This window comes from Lipotes vexillifer, unplaced genomic scaffold, assembly GCF_000442215.2.
Source record: "Lipotes vexillifer unplaced genomic scaffold, Lipotes_vexillifer_v1.1 scaffold1324, whole genome shotgun sequence".
Lineage (NCBI taxonomy): Eukaryota > Metazoa > Chordata > Mammalia > Artiodactyla > Lipotidae > Lipotes > Lipotes vexillifer.
In genome coordinates this window covers 517300-537664 of record NW_006792152.1, presented here as the reverse complement: position 1 = coordinate 537664, position 20365 = coordinate 517300, and the positions used below count along the sequence as shown (strand labels likewise).

Sequence of the window (20365 nt, the reverse complement as noted above, 5' to 3'; positions counted from 1 at the left end):
TCTTGGTTGGTGTATGTTGGGCATTCAGAATCAGAGTATTAATGTATTTATTCAACTCTGGAAAATTCTCATCCATCGTCTCACAAATACTGGCTCTTTTCCATTCTATTTATCCCCTTCTTTGCAATCCCGAGTAGCCTTATATTAGAAAATTTCTCAATATTCTCTACATATTTCTTTTTCTTATCTTTCATTTCTTTAACTATTTGTGCCCTTTCTTGGTTAAGTTTTTTTTAGTTGTCTTCTACTTCACAGATTTTCTTTTTAGTTGTATCTAATTTTTTATTTATTCTTTCTTTTCAGATTTAGTATCTGTTATTAAAAATCTATTTGGGGGATTCCTTGGCAGTCCAGTGGTTAGGACTCTGCACTTCCACTGCAGGGGGCCTGGGTTCAATACCTGGTTGGGGAACTAGGATCCCACAAGCCATACAGCACAGCCCCCACCCCCCCCACACACACACGCAATCTATTTGGTTCAAAGTATCATGGTCCTTAATTCATGCTTTCAAATTCTTGTTCTACTACTATAAATATTTTAAAATGTTTGTTATATATTTTATTCCTCATATTTCTATTATCTGAAGTTCTTTAATCATTATTTTTTTTAGTTTAATTATTAAGTTCTTTAAGATCATTAATCCTGCCACTCAGCACAACTACAGTGTTCTATAATTTTGAACTGTATACTCTTTTTTTTTTTTTTTTTTTTTTTTATTTTTCTTTTCTTTTCCAGAGTTATTTTTCTACCTTCTAGTCTTCTCTAAACTGAAGAGTAAACAGATGATTTTATTTTAAACCCACAGTTGAACACACAGGTATATACACTCATATATTTAATGTTATTTTATGTAGTAGTTCATATTTGAGAGCACAGGCTCCGGATGTGCAGGCTCAGCAGCCATGGCTCACGGGCCCAGCTGCTCTGTGGCATGTGGGATCTTCCCGAACCGGGGCATGAACCCACCTGCATTGGCAGGCGGACTTTCAACCACTGCGCCACCAGGGAAGCCCATGTATACTCATTTTTTTGAAGCCTATTTGAGAGATTCCTATGCATCCTTCCAAAAAGCATTTGATTTTGTGTCTGACAAGAACCCCAAAAAACCACCAACCTGAAACTAAATTTTAAAATAACTTCTCTACTTCTAGTCTATGAAGATACTATAACTGAGTTTCTTCCAAACACATGAGGTTAGTACTCTGATTATAAACTATCATTGCCAAATATAAATGAAACTGTATGATTTTTTTTCTGGATAGGGACAGACATGTTTCTTTATCACTCCTCTTTGCAAGAGGGCACATTTATTTTCTAGTTAATATTTTCAGCGATATAGCACTTTAAGTTTCTCAATTTTATTTTGGGTAGAAAACATTACAGAGCTGTTCCTCATGAGGGTCAAGACATTCTCCTGTCCCATCTGTAGCAATTAAAAGTCTAGCTTCTAAATAACTATTAATAACTCTAAGATTGTCAATGCTTCAGAATCAATTTACCATTTTTATTTCAAGGTTGCTAATTTCTGTTTCTTTTTTTTTTTAGCTCAGAGATTGCCCTGCCATTTATAAAGACGTTTGCTGTATTTCACATGCATTTCCAGGTGTCTTGGAGATATATTTCTTCGTATTCAATCTCTTACCTCCTCTCATTTAAGTTTTACATAAATCTGTGACATGGGGTGATATTTTATTCATTTTACTGTTGAGTCTTAGAAAGTTTAAGTAATTTTACTAAGGTCACACAAGGAAAAAAATGTGAGAACCAGGACTTAAGATCAAGAAGTCTGAGCCCAGGTTCTTCACTGGTATATTCTCAGAGACAAAGCACAATTATTTTAAGAGCTTATCCTACTGATAATTTTGTTACTTAATATTTTGCTAGAAGAATATTAATACTATTAACATTTTTACTTTATCCGTAGTTTCCATATGTGAAGGTTAATAAGCCTAAGATTTAGAGGAGCCCCAAATTCTAACTGAAAAGAGCTAGTAAGTGATATCCAATTAATAGTGGGAAATATTCAATCTTTACTTTTCAAGGTGGTGGGAATTCAAAATGATTAGCAAAATCTGTCATGTGATGAAGAATTAGTTCTTTTTTGTTCCTTCTTTTAGTCTAGAATTATCTGGCATACATATGCATAATAGGTGGAAAACAGACTAATTTCCATAGATGATTATGGGTTTCTCATTCTACTGTAAGGTGGGTTACATTTGAAGAAAAACCATATGTGATTTTTGCATCACAATCAGCAGCACTTTAAATATGTCTCTAGCCTTAATGCAGAAACATTGACTGGGCATCACAATGCATAGTGTTACACTCTAAAGTCTAAAAGAAAACTGCGATGTTTTTGCTTACTCTTGGACAGTTCTATTTTCAAGTTAAGGAAGGTTCTAAAGCTGTCTCTAGGAAAAAAAAGGAAGTTGAGTCTGATCACAACACAATAGCATTGTTAGTTGGACATCTGTGAATCAAGATAAGTATATCAGATGTCTGATTTTACAGAGAGAGACGAGGACCTTCTTCCATTGCAGTTCCTATTTTATATATCCTCTTGTGATTTTATTTAAGTATTGACCTAGCTCCTTAAAATTAGAGTGCATGAGGATGTCACTTTAGTACCTAGATTTTATTTAAAAGATCAGTTTAAAAAATATTGCCACAAAGTAATTTATCACTGATTGTGATTGGTGTTAAGAACATACATTTTTCCCTTTCTTTCTTTCTTTCAGCTACATTTCAGCTTTCTTTTGTTGCTGAGCGTGGGCTTTCTCTAGTTCTGGGAGCAGGGCCTACTCTTCACTGCAGTGCGCGGGCTTCTCATTGCGGTGGAGCATGGGCTCTACGTGCGCAGGCTTCAGTAGTTGGAACACGTGGGCTCAGTAGTTGCAGCGCGCAGGCTCTAGGGTGTGAAGGCTTCAGTAGTTGTGTTGTATGGGCTCAGTAGTTGTGGTGCATGGGCTTCATTGCTCCGTGGCCTGTAGGATCTTCCCGGACCAAGGATCAAACCTGTGTCCCCTGCATTGGCTGGTGGATTCTTAACCACTGCGCCACCAGGGAAGACCCAGAACATATTTTTGTTATTGGTTTTTGTTTTGCTTGACATGTAACCATTGGCATTGTCCTTGAAGTGGTTAAGTCCTAAACACTGTAGCTAGACTTTCTAGGTTAAAAGCCTTATTCCATTATCTGAAGTTTTTTGGCCTCTGGCAAATTAATTTTTATATAATTCAGTTTCCTCATCTATAAAATGGGAAGAGTACCTATCTTGTAGGATGTTAATGAAGATAAGTGAGTAAATGCAGTGCTTAGAACAGTATCTGACACTAAATAAGCATTATGTTAGGATTAACTATAATTATTAATCTCATTATTTATCATCATCATCATCAGATTGTGTTTTAGGTTTGTTTTTATCAATAGACTGACTTAGAGCTTCAAGGTTACTAAGATCACAGACTTTTTTTGTTGTTGTTGTTGTACGCGGGCCTCTCACTGTTGTGGCTTCTCCCGTTGCGGAGCACAGGCTCTGGACGCGCAGGCTCAGCGGCCATGGCTCACGGGCCTAGCTGCTCCGCGGCATGTGGGATCTTCCCAGACCGGGGCACGAACCTGTGTCCCTTGCATCGGCAGGCAGACTCTCAACCACTGTGCCACCAGGAAAGCCCGAATCACAGACTTTTAAGTCCATTAGCCTTAGATTCAATTCCTAGTGTTAAGCTGACCTTGGACAAATTAATAAACCTTTCTAAGCTAAGCCATAATTTTTTAATCTTTAAGTGAAGGTAATGTTGTTCACCTCATTGTGAGATCATAAACGTAAAGTGCTTAACATTGTGCCTGGTACATAATATTTTATAAATAGCTATTATTACCTCTTGCATCATGGTATACATGGAAGGAGTTCTTGAGATCATTTAGGCATGTGTTCTTAGTTTTTGGAGAAGAGGGAGATGAGCTAAAGGTAAGCAGAAGTGAGGAGGAAACATTAATTAACACTGAAGAGATCCACACAATCAGGCAGAATAGATTTTAGCAATGCTTCCATTTTTGGACATGATCTCTAGCTGCATCTGTTGATTATTGAAAATATTAGATTTGGGGATTCTCAAATGTAATTATAATGTGTAGCACATGAAGCAGAAGAAGCCTTTAGGCTAAATTCTATAAATGGTTGCATTTCCTGGTTTTGCTAGCTCTTTGTGCCAAAGCCTTGACTGGAGTATTTAAATAGGGCACACTTGGTGGGCATTTATGTGTGTGCGTGCTCATGCATTTATACCTGAAAAGGTTCTTTAGCTTGGAATTGTGTGACGGTAACGAAGGGGTCTGTTAAAAATCACTGAACCCACAATCTGCTGTGATTATTAAATATAGTTGCTTACCCTTTGTTTATATAGGGCCTCTTATAAAGGATGCACAGTGGATTCATACAGACCTTTTATTCCATCCAAGTAACAGCGTTGGGTTAGTGTGAATAGATGGTGACCTCTGTGTGGGCTTGGACTGAATCAGCCTCGTCTGCCATTGTCTTCTCTCCAATGTGCCAGGATGCCTGCTTCATACTTCATGGTCCTGAATACTATCTGGCAGTGGCTTAGAATTTTGCTTGTTAAGTCCAAGTTTGCTCAGTCATGCTTCCGTTCTGTGTCTCTTAAATAAGTTCTCCACATCAATAGGTTTTTTGACATCTGCATTTTCTTCCCCAACTTTTTCTGCAAATTCTTTTTTGGTAGGAAAAGCTACTTGCTGTTCAGAGTAGGAATTGAAAATGAAATTCCCCTTCGTTGTTCAAAACCAGTTCCCATACTTACCACAAATCAGGCACCTCCCAGCAGTGCCCCAGGGCAATTGCTTGTCAGTCGTTCCATCTTTATAGTATGTGAGTGAAATAAGAATTAAACAACCATGTGTATTTGCTTTAAAAATCCATGTTATGGGACTTCCCTGGTGGCACAGTGGATAAGAATCTGCCTGCCAATGCAGGGGACAGGGGTTTGAGCCCTGGTCTGGGAAAATCCCACATGCTGCGGAGCAAGTAAGCCCATGTGCCACAACTACTGAAGCCTGCGCGCCTAGAGCCCGTGCTCCGCAACAAGAGAAGCTACACAATGAGAAGCCCGCGTACTGCAACGAAGAGTAGCCCCAGCTTGTCACAACTAGAGAAAGTTTGTGCGCAGCAATGAAGACCCAATGCAGCCAAAAATAAAATTAAATCTTAAAAAAAAAAATCCATGTTAGTGTATTAATCCTTATTATGCTGTCATACAGAGTGAAATACTAATGTCAGCATGACCAGAATATTCTCTCCCTATAGGCAGACCCACCTAGGAGGTTAAATTATATTCCCAATGTGAGTTTATTAATTTGTAGTGAGAACTCTATTTGCCAAGGAACTGGGCACCTACATTCACTGGCAAGTACATACAGTGTAATTTTCAAGTCATTTATCACTCATTTTCCACTAACTCTGAAGGAAATAACCACTAAGGAGCACAGAATGGGGCTCCCTTTGCTTGAGAGCAGCCTGCAAAGGCAGAAGGACCGTGGACTCGCAGGTGAATGTGAAAATGGCTCCGCATCAAAACAGTATCCACAAAGTCTGGGAATACAGGGAAAAGAGCACATTTATTTGACTTGTTTTTTCAGTATAACAATTGGATCCTTGCTTTAAGTTTTTATGTACGTTATAAGAAACAACGTTCTGGAGGTTTAAGAAAAATATTGATAATATTATTTGAAATTTTAACTAGCAAATTAAGAAAAGTAATTTTGTCATGTTTCCTAACATTCTGGATACCCTACCTTATTTTGACTGTGGTAGTAGATCTCGTTTCCAGTGGAAGGAGAGAAAACGTTACAATTCATTGACTTTCTGTAATCTTCATGCTTTCATCTCTTTTTCTATACTTCTCTTTAATTTCATGAAACTAGTGTAATCAGATGGCGTCTGTTTCCTTTGGAAATATTAGTCGAAAACTGAATTAGTCCACAGGAAAGGGGTCCTAGACCCCTCAGGCCCACTTTTCATTTAGGGTTTGATGTTAAGAAGTTAGAGGGGCCCTGAAATCTCTCCATTGACCCAGACCTGCTCAATATGGGGCTGAGGAACTAATTAATAATGAAGGGTGTATTTGTCTAGGACATTCTCATCCACATTCTTTATTCTTTAGAAATCTAGCAGGGAATTGGAGAAGAGAGGTCAGCAGTGTGTGGCTGGTCTCTGCCTTCTCTCAGAATCATGGCTAAAAGCTATACATTGCAGGGATAAAGAAGGAAAAACTTAATCTCTCTCTCTAGATACAGATACAGATATAGATATAGAGATATAGGATATATAGATACACATACACACACACACACACACTTTTTGGCCACTCTTACTTATTATTGTAGCTGACTAAGCACCCTCTACATACTCATGAATCCCAGCTCCCCAAAATGCAGCTTCCTTTTTCCTGAATTTCCAAACGCCTGATCAGTGGGTGTTTCTCTACAGATGTTCTTCAGATGATCCTTGTTAGTGAGTCATTCAGAAAGATCACGATGCTAGTAAGTAGAGGGCAGGAATCGTAACTTCATCTTGAATATCCACAACTTAACAAGTATCTACCACATAGCAGTGCTTAATAAATGCTTATTGAATGAATAAAAGGATGAATGAAATAATATATAACTCCTTATATACTTTGCACCCATTTATAGATATGATCATACAGTCAACCCTAGTGTAGGCAGTGTAGACGGGACCATTACTCTCTAACCCTCCAAATTTCCCTCACCCATAAGACTGCATGTCACCCTGTTGGGACATGTTTTCCTCTCAAGGTTGATGTTTGTTATAAACTTACTTCACTTATTTTAAGAATGTACTTTTGAGTTGGAAGGAGAGAAGACTGTCTGAGATCCATCATGACCCTCATGACAAGCTATTGATCACAGAATTGAAGAAAGCTTTGATTAGCACATTTTGGCAGTTTGTCTTTTTGAATTTAGGGTTTTGAGTTATCTTCAATCAATTTTGTTCATTACCTATTGCCAGATCCTCCCACCGAACAAAAATACTTTTGTTAACTTTATTTTATTACAGTTGATATAGGATATGTTGATGTTGATTTAGATGTGGTCCTTCTGTGATCTCTCTTAATATAGGAGCCAGAATGATGGTGACATGGATGCCTCCAGTCAGTTCAATAAAGAAGACGCATGGCTATAATCACATTTAAGAAACTGCCATTTCTCTGTGATGACTTGGAAATCAATGGCAGTTCAGAAAATAAAGCATAGACTGTGCCATTTAAATCCTAGAATCTGATCATTCTGTTTTTCTCACCCTCAAACTAGAGAAGAAAATCAGTTTTCTCCATGTGATATTTTAAAATATAGCTTAATTAAGCTGTAATTTTATAGCACCATTTACCATGTTCATCATACCAGTTACTTGGAACATTTTTTTGTTTGTTTCTAATTTTGAAATGTGTGGTAGAGTTTTCTATCCTTAATCAAGTTTTCTCAATATAAGAATTGTTCCTGTGCTTTGTTTAGCCAAAGACTACTTTAGAAAAAGTTAAGTTGACTTGTTATTTTACAGTATAACAATTTCAAGTGTAGTTTATTCATCTGCAGCCTCTAAGATGCAAATTATATAATGTGCTTTCTTTATACTTCCTATTTGCTTTTCTTTGTATTTATATCTAAGCTGATTGAAATCAATGGTGCAAGTATTATTTAGTTGTACTAATGACAATTATGAGATACCATAGGACCTTACAAATATATTTGCACCTAAGCATAGTATCAAGACATCCAAACTGGTATAAAAAGGCTTAAGTTATGTGGACTAACTTGGGGACAGTCAGTTGTGAATTTGTGAAACCATACAAAAACAGAAGGTTTCCAAAGAAATATACTACAGTAGTAAATTGCAGCAAATTTAAACTCAGAGTCAAGAGACCCAGCTTCTGGTCTGAACTCTGCCGGTAAGTTGGCTGTGTGACCTTGAGTGAGCCATATAAGGTTCTTGATACTTGGCTTTTCTCCTCTGAAATTAAGGAGTTGGACTCCATCTATGAGCTCATATTCTATATCTTTCAAACATAGGTAGTAATTTAGATCCTGAAATAGGTCATAGTGACTTGATATCAAGTGTTATCTATCTTATCATTTGTCTTCACAACATGCCAGAAACCAGATTTTTTCCCCCAAAGCTAATTGGCAACACCTTTTATGTTTACACTATAAATCTGCTTAAAAGTCTGTGTACAAGCAAACTAATCTTCCCAACTTGAGTGACTAGTTAGTAGGTATTTAACATTTGGAAAACTAGGGGGAGTTGTTTGTTCATTTCTCTATGCGAGTTGTCATTTTCATAATCTGGATGCAGCATTAGTTCTCAGGCAATGGCTGATGTGTGTTTGTTTTGGCATTTTCCTTCTCCCTGAAAGGACATTTAAAAAAATTCTCTCGAGATTTATCGATTTGAAAAGGGGACTAGATTTTTATGTGTGGTTCAGAAGAACACATGGAAGATCAAAATAATTGAAGAAAAAATTTTAACAATTAGAGGTCTCTCAAATTGGAATGGTTTCCTAAGGAGGCAGAGGTCACACCTGTGTTCTGCATCCGCTAAGATTTAGGCTTCATGATGTCCTCTGACATATACTTAAATTCTGGAATTTAGACATTAACTCCCCACCCCACCACTACCTTCCTATTCTGCTTTTTTTTTTTTTTTTAAACACAGTGTCCTAGTTAGCAAGAGGAAATCAACATCCTCTCTATTTGCATGTTGAGACGGTGAACCTGCCTTTTTCATTCAGAATTAGATGACAGCATTTTTTTATTTTTATTTTTTGCGGTACGCGGGCCTCTCACTGCTGTAGCCTCTCCCGTTGCGGAACACAGGCTCCGGACGCACAGGCCCAGCGGCCACGGCCCACGGGCCCAGCCGCTCCGCGGCACGTGGGATCCTCCCGGACTGGGGCACGAACCCGCGTCCCCCGCATCGGCAGGTGGACTCCCAACCACTGTGCCATCAGGGAAGCCCCATAGATGATAGCATTTTTGATGATCATATTATCTCTGCTATTCAGTCAGGATGCCACTTATGGCATTGTTTTTCTTTCCGCATCACATTAAAAGATTTTTTGAAATCACATTTCAACTACCAAGTACTATGTATCAGTCTACTGACATTTCAGTTTGTTTTGATTTGTGGTCATGGTTATAGAAGAATAAAGATACTAATCAATAGAAATATTTATTGACTTAAGAGTATAAAGTCAACAGCATGCTTTTTATAGAGAGACTTGCCTTACATATACAGGGTTATTGAAATTTTGGGTTTATAAACAAAGATAATTTATTGGGTGCTTACTTGCTTTACAAAGTAACTTACAATAGGTTTTGTTTAATTATATGTTTGATACAGTGCAGTTATTTCAGAAACACTTCCACTGCGCAATGAAATTTAAAGTTACCATGCTTATCAATTTCTTTTCTCTTTATTTTTATAAAAATATTAAGTGACATCGGATTCAGTATTGATCCTCTGCACTCCATTTTTCTTTTACACTTAGCACATCGCTGTTTACTGTTTCCAAGTCTGCGGTCTTCTACTGCATTTAAGCAAGACAGTAATCACCATTTTATGGAATGTGACTCTTGCTACATTTATCAAGTCCTTGCAAAGGTTCCAATTCCTCCAGGGTAGCATAAGAACCAAAACAAGCACCAATTTGAAAACCAAGCACTAACACCATTTGGCGGTGGTGGTGGGGGGGGTGGTTATATTCTGCCTTAAAGCGATACATTTTTATCAGGCAGATGTTTTCTTGCTTCTTAATTATTGTGTACACAAGCAGTGAAGTCAGCCACAAAATGCACTTCCAAACCTTTATCTGGGAGTTCACCAACTATTCTTGTCATATTGGAGGGGATCACAGTGATAGTGGTAGCTGCGGTATTAATGGTAAATAATGAGTAAGCTTCCATTACTGGCAAGGCCTTGTGCTGGGTGCTTTGAATGCATTATCTTTGATCTTTAATGATAGCCTACGAACTAGCTGTTATTATTTCCACCCCTATTTTATAGTTGAGGGGACTAAAACACAGAAGTGGAATAATCGCTGATCTCACAGTTTAATAATGGTTGGAAGGAGTCAGGTGTGATACTTGGTCTTTGTTAAAGATGTATATTCTCTGTTAATCCACGGGTTAATATATGTAAAGCTTGTAGAACAATACTTACAAACTAAACCTTTATACAGAAGCGCTGTATACAGATTAATTAGTATTATTTCCCCTTAGTCACTTATTTGGAGATGTTATTTTTTTCTTCTTTCCAGCAGGTGGTAGTGGCTTGAGAGGATCAAAGGCTTTATCATAGAAACCCTGCTCTGAGCTTAGGTCTGTAATCAAGTTTATGAGCTTGAATACAAGAGTGTATATAAAAGAAACAGGCAGCTCTGGTGTCCTCTCTTTATTGCTGTCTTCCAGCTCCTACACATGCATGCTATTTCTTAGCTAAATATTTTAGTCTTATAGAAAAAGCAGTTCCCAGGGAAAATAGCTAATTTTATTCTGATAAACTCTCTTATCATTTTGTAATATAGATTTCCTTTTTCTTTTAGTAATCCTAAAACTACAGGGATGTAAAACACATTAAAGTTATAGCCGACTCCAGAGTGCCTTTCCTTTAAAAACTTTAACAACATGAAATCATTTGTATCTGCTTAAAGTGAGTTTTTAGTTTTAATTTAAATTGGATTAAATCGTCTTTTATTTATTGGAGGATAATCTCAGAATTTAGTGTGACATTTCCTTTTGCAGAGTCCCATTTGCTAATGTGGATCTCTCTCTGTCTCTGTCTCTTTCTCTCTGGGTCTCATTCTCCTTCTCACGGACATCTCCCGAGCGCCTTCCAGGAGTGCCCCAAGCTCCACCTGACAGCTCCATCCTGCTCTGTGCCATCCCCTGGCTTTGAAGCAGTATTGCTGACCAAATAGTCAGCGTCTGGCTGGACTGCCATTATACTGACCCCCTATATGAAAATCTGATCTTGAAAATCAATTGGATTAGGCATGGTTTTTCCACAAGCTGGAAGGGGGTGTGACTGGAGTCTCCTCTTAGGGCCCTTTTTTTCTGAGAAGAGCCCTGCCTTAAAGGTCCATTCTTACCTGAGCTATGACTCATACCAATTTAAACTGAAAATTTGGGACCAACCATGTAGCTCCCTTGGTTCACATGCAGAATAAATCTCCCCCTTCCTTGAATAAGTGGATCCCTTCCAACAGCATCTGACCTACCCATTAATACCATGTACAAATGTGTCCATTCTTTACCTAGGGTGACCTTCTCGATATTTCATTAGATTCACCTTGGTGTATAATGTTCTTTCTTGCTGCACTCTACAGAGTGAGAATGAGGTACACTTCTCCCCACCACTCAGATATTTGCTACTGGCTTTTTCTGGGGGACACGGGGTGGGCAGAGAAGAGACTTATGCAAGTCTGTGGCAAGGGTAGAACACTGGGATTGAATATGTACCTCCTAACTGCCAGCCTCTACCTTAAAGTATATTTAGGCCTCTAGAACAATACATCTTGAAAATTCACCAGTATGATAATGAATATTTAAACTTCTCCCATGCTGTTGTTATATATTAAGCCACTTGTTTGTGCCTAGGCATAAAGACTAAGCTGGTTGGCTGTGTCATAGATGGTAGCCTCTTTTAAAAGTCCAACAGCACAATATATTTCCTTACACACCCACACTTCTTAAGTATAAAAAGGATCACTGTGAGAGTTTAAATAACTACAATACTGAGGGAATTACATTATATTTTGATCTGCCTGTAAAATGATGAGAAGAGTTTTTTATTTTCCCTTATTTCTTAGGATAAATTATAGGATGCATGGCCTTTCAGTGATATAATTGACTTTATTTAAATCAACTTGGTTTTGATGAATAGATGAGAAGTATCATTTTATAAATAAATATTGAATGACTTGTGTCACCCTAATTTAATTAATTGGTCATATTAACTCTACTCTTCTGGTTCATTGAAGCATTTGTACCCCTGTGTGTGTTCTGCTCTGTGAACCTTCATTATGCTTTTTCCTAGTTCTAGTTCCTAGTTCTGTGTTCTCCTGGTGGATATCCACCCCATGGGGCCCATCTCACGTAGTGAATGATCTCCCTTTGTTTCCCTCTCCTGGGGTGCAAATGTGTACCTGTCCATTGTGTTGGTTCCGTATTCACCATCACCACCTCGTCTCTGGTTTCCATACCTAACCAGTCCCCAAGTCCGTTGTTTCTCTCATGCAGATCTCATTAATACTCCCTTCCTCTCTGTATCCCGTTCCTACTTCCCTGGTCCACGTCTTCATTACTGCTCCCTCAGATTATAACCATGTTTTCCTGTTTTCTCTGCACCAGTCTCGTCCCTTCCAGTTTATTTTATATAATGTGGCCAAAATAAAAATCTATTAAGTCATTTCCCTCCCTGCTGAGGACACAGTTCAGATCTCTTCCACAGTGTTCCAGGCCCTGGTGCCTCTCTTCCCCACACCCCTGACTCGCTGTGACTTTCCAGATGATTGCATTTCCCCATACCCAGCGCCCTGCTCCAAGTTCTGGAGCCTCGTGGTGTTCCTGCTGCCTCGGGTTTCCTTCCTACCTTTGTCTTCCTGGTGAATACATTTTAGTTTTTCAAAGGCTATCAATGTTGACAGCTTCCCTCCAGCCTCACACTAAATGAGTAAATCACTTCCTCCTCTTCTTTGCCTTCATTCTTAATCATATGTCTATGATGGCATATAATCACTATTATAAGTGTGTATTTACAACGTGTGTCCTCATTAGATTGTGAATTCCTTGGGGCCAGGGCGTTCTTAGTCACCTTTGCAATTCCAGAGCCTGGAAGAGAATCTGACATGAGTATGTGCTTAATAAACATCTGTTGAATTGTTTCAATTGTCTCATAAATGTTCTCTATATTAGAAAATAGCTTCCTAGCAGAGAATTAAAAGAATTAATTGGGGTAACTCTATAGTCTGTTATTGTCTGATTAGCTCAATTTAGAGTACAGAGTTCATGAGGCCAAGGTCAAGTTTCATTCCTCTCTGGAGCAGTTAACTTTATTCTTCAACCGTTAGAAACCAACTAGCCTAGTGAATACCACTGGTTCCAAGGGATGTGCAGAGTGAGAATGATTAAGGTCAGGCAAATTCATCTCAGTTCTTAGACAAATTGAATTAAATATATTCCTTATTGATGCTAAACACATAATTTTACACTTGGGTTTTGTCTACAGCACCTGTCTGGGTGCACTTATGCGTTTGTCTTGAAAGTTTCTGCTGCACTGAGGGAGCTGGTACCACCTGGTAATAGTGGTTTTGCAATGAGAGCTCTGATGGCCCGTCCAAAGATCTTTACGACTGCCAGCCTCTGAGCCTCCCATCTACCCACGTGTGTCTCTGTGTCTGTCTTCCAGGTGAGACGATGCGCATCGCCTCTTCAGAGTTCGCTGATGATCCGTGCTCCTCGGTGAAGCGTGGCACCATGGTGCGAGCTGCCCGGGCTCTGCTATCGGCTGTAACGCGCTTGCTCATCCTGGCGGACATGGCAGACGTCATGAGACTTTTATCTCATCTGAGAATTGTACGTATGTAGAACTTATCAAAATGTGCTTTATATGGGTAGCAATATTGCCCATGGCACTGAACTGGACCAAAGATGTTTCACTGCTCACCAGATCACTTGGTTACTCATCCAAGTGGTATGCCCCCAATTTTTCTACTACTAAATTATATTCAGTAATACATCTTTCAAAGTTACAGAAGATTCACTTGAATTGTTTTCCTTCTCTCAAAACACAGAGTTTGGATTTCCCCTTAGTTCTTGGCGTACAAAACAGTGCATCTTTCAGGCTGCAGAGGCCGTGCGTGGTGTGCCTGCCTGGACTTTGTCTTGAGATTCAGAGCAGCACTGGTCCCTGTGGTAATTAGGCCAGGCCAGCTCTTCTGGGTAGCTGGTCATGTGACCACCTCTGCCCAGCTTAATATGGATCCCATGTTGCATTGTATTTTGTTAACTGCTCCAGCGTTGCCCTTTTGTAGAATTACGTACTTTGAACCTCCCTTAGTCTGGCAATAAAAAGAAGCCTTGTCCACAGCACTGATGGCTAGAATCAATCTTGTTGCATCAAGCTTGGCATCTAACGTTCCTGGATTGGGTCTCTGGGCGCATATGTGCCCCACCAGCTCCTAGAACTCCATGATATGTGCCTTGCTTGTCAGGATTCCTTGGCTCCTTTTAAGTCTTTTGTTTCTTAATGGAAGTGGAGACTTGCCCTGGTCACAGATTTTCCTGGGTCACGTGCAACCCTCCCAGCCCTTGACAGCTAGGCCTTTCTGTTTTCCTAGTTGCTCACTGGTATCTAGTTGCAGCCTGGGTGGACCCACCCTTTGATGATGTAACTCAGTTGCTTAGGAAGGTGGCTTCTGCCTAGAGTGTCTCTATTCCATGCCCTTATTTTCTTTTTCCATGAAATGAACAATGAGGGGGCAGGTGAGATAGGAAATGAATAATGGCAGCCTGCTCTTACCTCACCTTCCACATCAGATTTGTCCAATATGGAAATTTACAAAATCACAAGTGTTCTCTGTCAAAAAATCTTGGGCACGGTCTTAGCTGAGCTGGCCCCAATAAAGGAGACGAGATTTTCAAAATTTTGTATAAACTCTGCAATATTATGAAAGGCCTCAAATTCCAACATCCCCAGCCTGAGTTGTACGGTCATAAACCACAAAGCAGGTATAGCTCTTCATGGTTTCTGTTCAGGTTCCTGAGGAACCAGGGGACACAAAGCAGAACCTGCTTGGGGATTTTTCTCTCAGACTTTTCTCAGAGAATAGGCCTCAGAAACCCGGGAAGGCTCTTGCAAGTTGGATGAGGTGAGCAATATGAGGATAGACCACCTATTTCACAGGATACTGAGGGGCAGTGTAACTTTATGAATAACCTATGGCCACTGGAGTAAGACAGCCTACGTCTAGTCTTGGTTTGGGGTCCACTTGCCAGCTTGTCCTAACCCACCGCATAAAGCCTCCACAGCATAGAGAACAGAGGGGTGGTAGCCAAAGGGGGGGGGCGGGGGAGGGATGGGATGGGAGGCTGGGGTTAGCAGATGGAAGCTATTATCCAGAGAATGGATAAACAGCAAGGTCCTCCTGTAGAGCACAGAGAACTAGATTCAATAACCTATGATGAACCAGAATGGAAAAGAGCCTTAAAAAAGAGAATCTATACATACGTACAACTGAGTTACTTTTGCTGTACAGCAGTAATTAACACAACATTGTAAATCAACTATACTTCAATAAAATATATGTATAAAAAATAATAGGGCTTCCCTGGTGGCACAGTGGTTGAGAGTCTGCCTGCCAATGCAGGGGAGACGGGTTTGAGCCCTGGTCTGGGAGGATCCCACATGCCGCGGAGCAACTGGGCCCACAAGCCACAACTACTGAGCCTGCACGTCTGGAGCCTGTGCTCTGCAACGAGAGGCCGCGACAGTGAGAAGCCCACGCCCCGTGATGAAGAGTGGCCCCCGCTCTCCGCAACTGGAGAAAGCCCTCACACAGAAACGAAGACACAACACAGCCAAAAATAAATAAATAAATACATTTAAAATAATAATAATAATAAATGAAACTTCCTTAGGTCTCACACCTCATCTGTTAGTAGGGGGCTAGTGATTGTGCAGCCCTCAGAGTTGTGGGGAGGTTTAAACTGGGGGAATTCCTTATGAAGCATTCATCACGGAGTCTGGTGCAAAGTAAGTGTTTGGTAAGTGGCAGCTATGTTACCATTGTCAGATCCCGGAACTGCAGTGCTGGCTGTTATTTCTGCAGCCCCGCCTGAATTATGTGCATCTTTTAGGCTACAGATGACTTTGTTCTCAAGTGTGCTGGAGAAAAAGTTTTGTTACCTTTCTCTTCCAGCCTGCTTAGTCTTCAAAGGCAACATTTTAAGAAAGATTTTTCCCCAGATGGACAGTCTTCCTTTACCAGGAGAATAGGACTGAACCTAAGGAAATTAACTTTACATCCTATATGTTATCTGTGCCGTGGAAGGCCATTTCAAGCCCCTCTTGAGGATTGATGAAGGCTAAATATTCTCCCCTAGTGGCCCACTCGTGGAGGGTGCTCGTGCAATCAGAGCCTGTAGTGTGATGTACGGCACCAGTTTCTGCCTGCAATCCTGCCTCTACCCACCTGTTTTGACCAGTGCTGTCAGCTGATAACATCACACTGCAGCCTGTCTTCATGTGGAGTCAATTATATCCTCGTCCCGACACAGCAGATTAAGAGAAGTTTAAAAAAAAAACAGATTTAGCACAAAATATGGAAAGGTCAACCCAGCAATATTAAGTAGTCCTGTCAGGCTGTCAGTAGTAAAATTAAAAATGATTGTAGACTGAATAACACATTTGTTCTACTGAAAGCACAGCCTCTGCAGGGAACAGCGGTGGCGGAATGGTGCCCTCTTGTGGAGAAAATGGGGAACTGCAGCTTCCGGTGCTAGCGCTGAATTACTCAGGTGGCGTGTGTCATACTTGGGTTCAGGTCAATCAGGGTTTCATACGATGGGACTATTGTTCTAATCCCCTAAAAAGGACAATGTGTCAACAATTCTTTGCAAATGAACATGGTATATAATTCTGCTTGGCATTTTTGTTCTTTTCTATAGAAGCACATCCTCTCATAAACAAGCGTTGTCTGCCAGCATCTACTTACTTGTTTTTAAATCAAGATGAAGGAAATATCTTTATGTATTTTGATGGAGCAGGTTAGAAATTATCATCTATACTTTTATCAAGACTCCTTCCAAACAAAAATGAGTTTCTTTACCAAATGGATGATAGAACATAGATGAGAAAAAGAGTGGCAGGCGCTTTCTAACGATAATAAAGCAGTGACTTGATTTGGGGTCGGAACGTTGATTAACACAGTATAAGGAGTCCTGTAGCTTCCTGCTGTGTTAACCACTGCAAAGGTATTTTACCTTTAAGCATTTCAGGTAATATTTTACTTTTCATCTTTTAGGCCATATGCCAAAACTCTACTGCTGTTCTTTCCAGATATTGATTTTTCTCATTTCTGAGTAACTTACAGGAATATGGAGAGAATTGCCTTCTTATCAGAAACTTATTTTCATGTTTTTCCATCAATAATTCACTGAGTATATGAAGGAGAGTCAGTTTATTCTCCTAAAATGCCCGTCTTCATTTTCTGCCCTGCACCTTCTAGGTAATTGTTGGCAAATGGAGTAATCCTGAGCAAAACTCATTCACCCTCTGAAAATGAGTAAAGAACTGGGAATTCTGCAGAGGTTGTGTGATTTGGCAGCGTGTAGGTTTTTTGCATTCTGCTACCTTAAAATTACATTTGCAAACAAGTTTACATGCCTGCTAAGGAGTCCATCTTTTCATATAACACATAGATATTCTAGCTGCTCATATTAAGCTACTTGCTCTGTTTTGCAAGTATTTGTGTGTGTTTTAATGTTGAGCTCTCTTTTGAATATATTAAGGATTCGTATGACTGCTGAAGGTTTTTGCTACTGTAGTTATTTTGAATTCAGGAGGATAGTGATGGAACAGCGAGTTACATATAGTTCAAAGCCGAGTTATCGCCAAAGTGGGAATTTGATGTTCCTGAGCGAAGCTAAAGGAATCATTTGCACATCAGACATCATTAAAAACTACTGAATTATAATCACTTGTATTGTTGAAGTTGCTGGTGAGTGATTCCCTACAGACACCTGGTGTATCCTGCAATCAGTTGACATTATCAGTGTGTTAGATGGAGATGTGACACTTCACGCTTTGAAAGGACTCCTGCATTTCAATCAGTGATCGAGAAGAGCGATATTTATTTTCCCTAAACTCTGAATGAATGCAATCAGAGTATATTGTCCAATTCTTAGCGTTGGTGATGTCATTACACACAAACTCACCTAGCCATGTGTGTGTCAGAGGAAACAATCACTTTTTTCTGTACTCAGGCTGAGTCCTGGAATAATGATGTTCCCGATTATCTCAGAATTTCTCTCTAGAAAGTCAATAGCAAAATGAGAAAACACAACCATTTAGTCAACTTCTCAGGAAATTCAGATTATCTTGGAGTCTACCAGGGGACAAATCTAATGCTGCTGCCCCATTGTTGGTGGGTGAGTTTAATATTGCCTGTGATTTTTGTGACATTAGCATTGAATGGTCTTAGTGAGTCCCCAGTAACATTATTTCTCAGTAGTCTGCTGTTTTGTCCTGCAACTCTGATGTGGCTCTTTTTAAAAAAAAAAAAATTATTGAAGTATAGCTGATTTACAATATTTTGTTAATTTCTGCTGCACATAGTCAAGGTATAAAATATCCTTGTCTCTGATTATAAAGGTAGAAGTTACTGCCCAGGTTCTTAGCACATGTTTTTCATCAGAGCTGTCACGGCATTAACTTCAGCTGATTTATTTGGAATTTATTTATTTATTCAGTTATCCTTTCAAGAGATACTTATGGGATGCCTACTATGTATAAGACATTGTGCCAAGATATATGACTCCAAAGGTAAATAAGACTCAGCTCCTGCCTTCACAACTTTATAGACTGGTAGTGGGGGAGATATTAAGAAAGAGTGCAGTACATGTTGTGAAAATTATGCATATTGCTATGGTCTCACCTGGAAGGAAAACATAACAATTAGGATGTTTTCCATTTTAAATAACAGAAACCCAACTCAAGTTGGCTTTTCCAAAAGGGAATATATTGGCTCAGCAAAAACTAAAAGTCCAGAGGCAGGTAGCTTCAGGCAAAGCTTGATCAAGGTACAAACATGTGACAAGGACCAGGTTTCTATCTCATTTTCCTCACTAAGGACACACTTCTCTGTAGGCCCTTTTCTCAAAATCTCAAGGTAGCTGCAAAATATTCTCAAGATTACATGCTTCTAGACTATAGTTAGCAAAAAAGAGGAAATTCTCTTCCCAGGCAGCTCAAATAAAAGTTTTACAATTTTGTTAGTCATTTTGGCCTCTAAATCAGGTATACATCTCTGAGTTAATTATTTAGAGGGGGCGTAGGATGTGCTGATTTCTTAGTTTGGTCAGCACTGTTCCTCTCCCTCATTACCCCCCCAAGCCAAGGATGGGATCAGTTCAACCAAATTGTATTGTTGGGTGATTTGGGATAATGTGAAGAAGGGTGATGTGGTTGGGAGAGGGAGGTGTTAGGACTGGGGCTCAGTGAACTGAATGAGATTTGCCTTTTCCTGAACTAATTGTTTAACCACAGATTGAATAGGCTGGAGTCACAAGCCCAAGCCTGAAGCTGGGGGCTAAGGGTTGAGGGCGATTGGAAAGAGGTTGGCCCCATCAAAAGAGTGGGGGAGGTATCATCCTGTCAAGTAGTGAGAGCGAAACTACACAGTAATTTGAGCAGGGAAAGCTTAATATAAAGAATTATTAGCTCTAATAGATTAGAGTAACAAGGAATTGTCTAGGAAGATGTAAAGAGAACTCTAGGGAATCTAGGAATGGCAGATGGAAGGAGCAGCCACTCCCCCCAGGACTGAGATAGAGCACGCTAGGGAGAGCCCACCCCAAACCAGGGCCAAGATCCAGATGTTCCTAGGTCACTGGATGACAGAGAGGCCACTGAAGTGCCACACAAGCCAACAGAACTTGCTAGAACTCTGCCCTTTAGGGTGTCAAGGAAAACTGTGTGTGGAGACATGTCTCACTAGAGGCATTCCACTACAGAATCACCCATGGGGGCCAGCTGGTGTTAGAGGAGCTACCCCTGCTGCCGATCCTGTCCAGGGAGCACTCCAGGACCAGGAAACAAAACCTCTTCCTCCTCTGTTGCCTGTCAAACACTCTCTCCCTACAAAGCTTAACATAGGAATAAGATGTAGGGCTTCCCTGGTGGCTCAGTGGTTGAGAATCTGCCTGCTAATGCAGGGGGCACAGGTTCGAGCCCTGGTCTGGGAAGATCCCACATGCCGCGGAGCAACTGGGCCAGTGAGCCACAACTACTGAGCCTGCGCGCCTGGAGCCTGTGCTCCGCAACAAGAGAGGCCGCGATAGTGAGAGGCCCGCGCACCGCGATGAAGAGTGGCCCTCGCTTGCCACAACTAGAGAAAGCCCTCGCACAGAAACGAAGACCCAACACAGCAAAAATAAATAAATTAATTAATAAACTCCTAACCCCAACATCTTCAAAAAAAAAAAAGAGAAAAAGAATATATTGTACAACACAGGAAATATAGCCAATATTAAAAAAAAAAAAAAAAAAAA

At 40.0% G+C, this 20365-nt stretch overlaps 1 protein-coding gene across 1 annotated transcript in view; it reads left to right on the top strand.

Moving 5' to 3' along the window:
* LOC103087504 (catenin alpha-2) overlaps positions 1-20365 on the top strand; it is a 310874-nt gene that overhangs the window by 220519 nt on the left and 69990 nt on the right. Inside the window, exon 4 of the mRNA XM_007465356.1 lies at positions 13503-13669. Coding sequence (XP_007465418.1) covers positions 13503-13669 — 167 coding nt within the window. The remainder of the gene's footprint in view (positions 1-13502; positions 13670-20365) is intronic.